General features: G+C 28.5%; 1 protein-coding gene across 1 annotated transcript; it reads right to left on the bottom strand.

The window, feature by feature from the left end:
* Window positions 1-920: 920 nt before the first annotated feature.
* Window positions 921-7,789, bottom strand: LOC110635019 (protein PMR5). Its single transcript, XM_058137997.1, has 5 exons — window positions 6,907-7,789; window positions 6,545-6,719; window positions 6,112-6,290; window positions 5,861-6,019; window positions 921-1,395 (listed from the first exon to the last, which is right to left on the bottom strand). Exons 1-5 carry the CDS (start codon window positions 7,266-7,268, stop codon window positions 1,059-1,061), a joined length of 1,212 nt encoding a protein of 403 aa, XP_057993980.1. The 5' UTR covers window positions 7,269-7,789; the 3' UTR covers window positions 921-1,058.
* Window positions 7,790-8,219: the final 430 nt, after the last annotated feature.

The following is an 8,219-nucleotide window of genomic DNA, read 5'->3' as shown; positions in this document are numbered from 1 at the left end:
AGAGTTCTAATACATATTTTCCTTGTGCGAATAAAAACAATATTAGAGAAGAAAAAGCAAAAGTGAACAAGGAGTCTACTCAATGGTTCTCATTGAGCAAACCTGATAAATAATTGGTGCAAATATTAAAGGTCTGAGTACAAAGAATGATAATAAAACCAAATACAGAATTCATACAATATCAAAGTAGTGAGCTGTTACATGAGAAGAGAAGCAAGCAACCCAAACAGCATCACCAACACATTAAATGTCCTAAAAAGAAGGATGTCTATTTCCATCGTAAAACCTCAACCCCAATTATCCTTTTATGAAGAAACAAGCAAATGATTTTCATGGATGACTAATTCTTTTGCTGAGAAAAACAAACGAGGACACAGTTAACAGGCGAAGATATAACTATTAATTTTTCCCATGGAAACATATATTCTGTGGTAGGAGTATTCTTCAGATGGATTTTTAAGTAGTATTCTCTATGTACATCTTTTGATCTCATATATTTCATTTTTGCTTTTTCTTCTCTAGTGTTGTTTTTTTTTTTTTTTTTTTTTTTTCGTAGAGAAAATATGTATTAAACTCTCCAATTCAATAGCGGTGAACGTCAAGTATTCTCTGACTGTGTCTCTACTTTTTTTTTATTTTTGTTTTAAAACTAATCCACATATTATTATGTGGTTGGGTTGCCATACCAACTAGGATTCTTAATTGGTTTAGCAGCTTCACTATAAAATTTGTCATTATATAATAAGGAAAAAGATGTAATTATAATAAATTACATAAAATTTTTGCAATAAGGATCATATATTTATAATTTTAAATTTGAAGTTTCTTCTAAAAATAAATATACTCAAGAATTTTAAGAAAGAAACAAGTAATCTTATTTCTGGTGGCAAATAATATCATTTACAGGTTGGCTAATAATATAAAAACAAATACCGCAATTGATATATAACCGAATGGTATATGGATGAAGCTATAAAATTCGTAGGGTTGCAAACAGCAATGTTGCTTAAGATTAGTAGTATAAGAAATGGTTAATTAAGAGAATACATTAATTAGAATTAAAACAACAAAGCAGTGTAGAATAATTGGTTCCAAGTATCAGGAAGCCCAGGAAGGCACCAATGGCTACAGTCAGCTGATCGGTAAGGGTTAGCCCTCTGCTCAGGGCTCAAGTCACCACTATATATGGATGGATGGCAATCTTTCCTCAGTTGAGAAAGCATTGTAATGTCTAGCAAATATGCAGGGTTATGCATGTCCGTAATTACATCATCCACCACTCTCATTTGATCTGGGTATTCCCTTGGATTTACTGTTCCACTCATCGGTGTCGTCTCACCGTAACAATTTTTTGTTGAAGCCACCCCCGTTGCCACGCCGCTCCATTCACTGGGACTGCCGTATTTATATATATTAATTGCATATACAACACATTCCAAATGGATTATAATAATAATAATAATAATAATAATAATACACATTCCAAATAGATTAGACATAATAATAATAATAATAATAATAATAGTAATAATAATAATAATTACAAGCGCATTAATTCGTTTATGAACTTTGATTGATTCATGATTACTGAAGCCGTTTTTAAAATTAAGATTTTAAATTAAATTATGCTAATTAATTATAAAATAAATAAATAAATAATCATTTATTTTGTGTTGAAATATTCATTTATTAAGAGGTAAAAACAATAAACAATAAAGGATGCCTTAGTCTATTGAGTTAGTCCGTGATAAGGCTTAAATCTCAACCGGCGATATTAAACTTGATTTGGTAGTTGACTTGGTGAAGAGAATAAATGAATGGGTAAGTGATTCGTATAATAGATCATTAAAAATTAATTAAATATATATAAATTAATTAAATTAAATTTTAATTATTTGAAATAATAATTTAATATTTATTAAGTTATATTTATATAAATTTAAATATTATTTTTAAATTTTATATAAAAATATTAAGTAATATAATGTATAAAAAAATTTATAAATAGATAACTTTTTTATTATTTATGAAATATTAAATATATATTAAAAAATAAATATATTAAAATAAAAAAACACATAACTACCCGATTAACTCAATTGATTTTGATTTTAAAAATTTTTTATGATATTTTAAGTTCAATTTTTCATATTAACACTAATAAAAAAAATTATTAAATAATTAAACTGATTATGTCAATCGAGTCATATTGATTCAACTACAAGATCAATCAAGTCACATCAAATTACTTTTTTATTTAATTTAATAATAAATTTAAATCAATTTAAGACTGAAACACTAATTTAACTAGCTAATTTGATATGAGTTTAATTACTATAATGTCAACAATATTAGAATCTTTAAAAAATAAAAATAAAAATCGCACATTGTGACTAGAATTGTTTTTATAATGTTTCTTTTCTTTTTCTAAATACAAAATAAATAAATATTTTAATATTAGTTACAATAAGTTACTTAAAAATTTTATAAAAAATTACGCTTAGGTTCTTGTTTTAAATTTAGCATTTTTATTTCTTCCATTTGCTAAAATTATATTTTATTATCATTTGCTAATCGCTAAGTCTTATGGAATGTGTTAAAACAAAAGAGGGTATCTATTAGGTACATACAAGTATTGAAAGATATGTATGAATGAGCAACTACTATTGTGCGCACAGTGGGAGGTGACACAAGAGATTTTCCGATCTTAATTGGATTACACCAAAGATCAGCCATAAGCCCTTACCTTTTTACATTAGTTTTAGATGAACTGACGAAACATATACAAGAGAGTATTCCTTGGTGCATGATGTTTGCAGATGATATTGTTCTGATAGATGAGACACGAGAAGGAGTCAATAGGAAGCTAAAACTTTGGAGAAGTAATCTAGAGTCAAAGGGTTATAAGTTAACTAGAACGAAGACAGAATACATGCATTGCAAGTTCAGTGAAGGCCAAACTGGTGATAGGGAAGGAGTTAGTTTGAATGGAGTGGTACTGTTCCAAAGTAATCACTTTAAATATCTAGGCTCAGTCCTTCAAGTAGATGGGGGATGTGAGGAGGATGTTAGTCATAGGATTAAAGCCGGATGGTTGAAGTGGAGACGTGCCACGGGAGTTTTATGTGATCGTAAGATTCCAATAAATTAAAAGGAAAATTTTACCGCATACCATAATGATAGGCTATGTTATATAGTAGTGAGTGTTGGGCACTGAAAGAGTCGTATGCATCTAAGATAAGAGTTGCAGAGATGAGAATGTTAAGGTGGATGAGTGGCCATACTAGACTAGATAAAGTCCGTAATGAAAGTATTAGAGAAAAGGTAGGAGTGGTGCCATTGAAAATAAGTTGAGAGAATGGAGATTAAGGTGGTTTGGTCATGTGAAGCGTAGACATATGGAGGCTCCAGTTAGACAAGTAGAGCACATTAGGTTAGAGGATAGAAAGAAAAAAAGAGGTAGACCTAAATTGACTTGAAGGAGAGTAGTGCAACATGACTTAGAAGCATTACACATTTCTGAGGATTTAACCCAAAATCGTTCAGAGTGGAAAAAGCGAATCCATATAGCCGACCCCAAATTTTTGAGATAAAGGCTTAGTTGAGTTGAGTTGAGTTTGCTAATCGCTAACATTGCATTTTAATACATTTTATAAAATAATGAGATTTTTTTTATTATATTTGAGTCTCTAAATTTTTAAAACTAAGTCGATCTTCAATTGTTATAATCTTTTTAAAATTAGACTCATTTTAATCTTACAATTAAACAAACACTTTTATTTATTTTTTTTAAATATTATATTTTGATTTATAAATAATAGTATTTTAAAATATATTTTGATTTAAAAATAATAATAATGATAATTATAAAGACAAGCATTAGGCAAAGAGACATTCCACCGACAAAAATGGTCTTCATGTGAACGGTACATATACATGTGATAGGACTGTGTGAGCTTGTCTTTATTATTATTATTATTATTATTATTATTATTATTATTATTATTATTATTTAAAATGTTATTTTCTCCATTGATTTATACTTTTCATCTAAAATAAAATAATTTTCATTATTTGGACCTTCTTATAAATTATTAAATTCATTGAACAATTAAATATACCACTTATAAATTTTTCTTCTTTTATAATGTATTAAGTTTAATTATTTATTATAGAATTGAGCAAATTATAATTGTTCATTATAAACATATATGCGAAAATTATAATAACTAAAGAATAAAATGAACGATGAAGAGCACAATAGTAAATAAAATATTAAAAATATAAATTTTAAAATAAATTATTGTTAATTTATATATTATATTAAAAGAAAATAAATTATGAACAATTTTCTTAATAAAATAATTTTTATTGGTAAGAGACTGGAAGTGATCAAACATGAGTCAAATTACAGGACAAGTTCAGTTTAAATTTAATAATATTAAAATTACTTTTAGAATTATGAAATTTTAAATGATTTTAAATTTTAATTAAAGTTAATTATAAAAAAAAATTATGGGCAGCGAGCGGAACCCCACCATGTGAGAGGCTCGGCAGTCTCAACAACCACTCATTCCCTAATCTGCTGATATTGAAACCATTGACACAGACATAATAATAATGCAAAGGGCGGAGCATAATCTAATTCAAATTGAAAAATTAAATCGAATTAAATTAATTAAATTTAATTGATTTAATTTTAAAATTTAATTAATTTGATTTAATTTTAAATTATTTTAATTATTTTAATTCGATTTAATTTTAAAGAAAAAAAAATTGATTAAATAGAATAATAATTTATATATTTAAATCAAATTAAATCGAATAGAATCGATTTTTGAATTGATTTATTTTTATAGAAAATTTATGAATTATATTTAATTATATATATATTAATTATTTAATATCATTGATTAATAGTTATTAGATTCAAATCAAAATCAAAATTAGACTAAGTAACTTGAAAATTAAATCTAAATTAAAAAATCAATCAAACATCAAAACTAATCAGTTTAAATGGAATCAAATCGAAATAAAGCGATTCAATTCGATTCAATTTTTCATTCATTTCGATTCGGTTCGATTTTTAAAATTTAAAATTTAATTTTTATAATTTAATTCAGTTCGATTCGGTTCGATTTGAATTAAATACTCACCCCTAAATGCAACGAAACCAACAATATTTTTAATTTGTGTTACATTTCATATATATATATATATATATATATATTAAATTTAATTTTCAATATTTCGTAATTAAAAAATTAATTTTCCCAGCTGCAGTGCCAATCAATAATTTGCTTTAAACGGAGATTATTTTATTGATGCTGTGGTGAGGGAACCAAAGTTAACTCGGTTTGGGCCCACTAATACTACTGATTACAGCTCAGATTAGACCGAATTTTTAGTGCTTGGTGTCATTGGCTAACAGCAACCCAACACACTGTAATGGGAGAAAGAGAAAGAAGAGTTTTCACAAGCATGTCCTTGTACAATTTGGATTAACTGTAAAGGAAATTATTGCGTGAATTTAGTGTATATGTATTTTTATTTATAAAATAATAATTATATTTTTTTATTTTTATAATATAATTATTTTTATATAAATATATAATACATTAAATTTTAGTAAACTATTTTATAATTTACTCAGTTTTATAATTTTTTCCATCACATATTTATTTTTAATTTTTTATCCTAACTTATAATTTTATTTTACAAAATTTAAAAGAAATTTTAAAGGATTTTTAACTTAATTTTGTAATTTATTTAGTTTAAAATATTAAAAAAATATATAAAAACATACACAATATAATTTTATAGGAGTACGAAAGAGAGAGACAGAGAGAGAGAGACATACTCGTAATGTGTAGGGGAGATAGACTGGAAAAAAACCCTAGTTGAAGAAGAGTCAATGTTGGAATCAATCCAATTGGCCCATGTTCTTAGCCCTTTCTCCAAAGCAACCAAACGATCCATGTCTTTGTAATAGGTGCCCCCTGATTCCATGTAATCCCATCTACATAAACCCATTTATCAAGGAAACTAATTAATTAATTAATATAAAAAAAAAAAGGCCAAAGCTGAAGCAAAGGACAAATGCTTGCTTACCCTTGTTCACCTCCTTGGTGAATCCACCAATGACCCGTGTTAAACAATAAAACGTCAGCGTTGCGCCAGGCATTTCCATTGCCTGAAATGTCCTCCAGTTTTAGGATTCTCTTCCCTTGCACCACATCTATGTCCACCAGATATGGAGCTTTGTAATACACAATGGAAATGCCATAGTCCTACAAAATTTTGTTTTTTATCAATAGTCCCACAAATTTTTTAGTCCTACAAAATTTATATCATCATTGGTCAGTTTTGCTTTGCCTCTCTTTTTTTTTCCCCCAAAAGTATGAGTTGGCTTCCTTATAATTATATCCATAAAAAAAGACAACAAAATCAAAATGCATGCCAGCTGCTGAGCCTGACATTTTTTTTTTTAGCTAGTACTGACTACCACTATTGGTGGGTTCAAAAGTGAAAGAAGCAAGTGTACCAAGAACTTGAAGATGGAAACAGGCTCTCCTCTGCTCATTTGCGTTGAAGTTGTTGCAGGCACCCCAGCTAAAATGATGCAAATCAAGGACTCATATTGATTCCGCCCAAGCGAGTCACCCACAAACATCACCGTTTTCCCTCTCATTTTTTCCAGAAATTCAAGCCCGTTGAACCTACCAACCAACCAAGAAATCGCATAATGCCACAGTAGAAAGGGAAAAACCAGAGAAGATAAATGATCGCTGATGAGATTTGGTTCAATGGTAGCATATAAGAGAGTTCGAGAGGTTACAAGTTCAAATTCCAATCTCCAATCGAAACCCAATAAAGGAAAAAAACAAAAGCAACTGTAAATTTTACCTTGGGAGTTCACAATTGAGAGGCTGCCATCTATATTTGAGGTAATCGGAGTCCGGCCGACCGTACATTTGGCAATTGAATTGAGGGTCTATAAAGGGACAATTAGAAGATTCGTAAAGAGGGTAAGTGTCATCCTTAACCCAAGTGCCCACAAACAATGCACAAGTGCTCTGATTAGCTTGCAACATTGGTCTTCTGTTGTGCTGCTTCTTATGGTGGTTCCTTAAGCTCATTATCAAAGCTGAAGAAGCAATCTGCATTTCTAACACCACTAAACATAGAATTATCAAACACCAATATCTATTAGCAAGATTGCCAGAAGATTGGGTGAAGAACAGAGACATTTCAGAACCTATAGGCATGAGAACAAGGATGCCAAAAAGAAAAAAGCTAGACTTTCATGAAGAAAAAGAACATGGGTTAGTAAGAGAAAAGAAGGGTTATTTTGGTTGTTTTTGTGGGCATGTGAAGGTAGCTGAGATGGGCTCACGTGAGCTAAAATCTTGGGATCGTTTGGAGGTGGCTTGCAAGGTTAGATTTTAAAACAGGGAGGAGATTGGTTTGTTTTGCCTGCAAGTTTTCTGTGTGTCCACACCCATGAGCCAGTATATTAATTCAGAACTCGTCATTGAAAAGTGGACAAAGTGGGAAAACTACAAAAACTAAAAGGTAAAAGGAGAAAAGGGCAACTGCGCACGATATGTAAGTGAAGATTTGCAGAGGAGGCTGTGCTGTGGTGTGGTATATCTATTAAAATCTCGCTTCAAATATCTCTCCCTCTCTGTCCAAACACACATACACACAACTATACATATTACTAAATAAATTTATAATTTATTTCAATTTTTTTTTTCCATTTCTTGTTTGACTCTCTATATTGATTATACCTATTTTTTTAAGATAGAATATATTGTATTAAATTTTTTTCTATTTAGATTAGACAATTCATTAATTTTTTTATTTATTAATAATTAATTATTTAATTACTTTAAATCATGATTAAATTATTAATTTTTCAAATATATTTTTTTAATTGTAAAAAAAATAGGATTATTTGATTATAATAGTCATGACCCCTTAGACCCGAGATCTCAAGTCATTAATTAATATACTCAATTTAATTCAAACACATAGGAAGGAGCCTGCTATCGAACCCGAGATAGCACCAATAAAATGAAACATTAGATGATTCAAGTTTTAATTTTCTTATTTTTACATACTATGCAATATCACCTATGGCAAATGATTTATAAACTAGACAGACTATAAATAAATTACAATGATTATTAGTTTTAAAATGTGATATAGAAAAG

Source organism: Hevea brasiliensis, chromosome 16, assembly GCF_030052815.1.
Source record: "Hevea brasiliensis isolate MT/VB/25A 57/8 chromosome 16, ASM3005281v1, whole genome shotgun sequence".
In the NCBI taxonomy this organism is placed as follows: domain Eukaryota; kingdom Viridiplantae; phylum Streptophyta; class Magnoliopsida; order Malpighiales; family Euphorbiaceae; genus Hevea; species Hevea brasiliensis.
This window is presented reverse-complemented; position numbering and strand designations above follow the sequence as displayed.

What these genes read in the sequence shown, in the direction of transcription:
- LOC110635019 (XM_058137997.1), bottom strand. Translation starts at nt 7,268, where the DNA reads ATGCCTATAGGTTCTGAAATGTCTCTGTTCTTCACCCAATCTTCTGGC. An exon ending in CTCAATTGTGAACTCCCAAG is followed by an intron (nt 6,720 to 6,906) that starts GTAAAATTTACA and finishes GTTGGTTGGTAG; the next exon opens with GTTCAACGGGCTTGAATTTC. An exon ending in ATCTCCCCTACACATTACGA is followed by an intron (nt 1,396 to 5,860) that starts GTATGTCTCTCT and finishes TAAATACGGCAG; the next exon opens with TCCCAGTGAATGGAGCGGCG.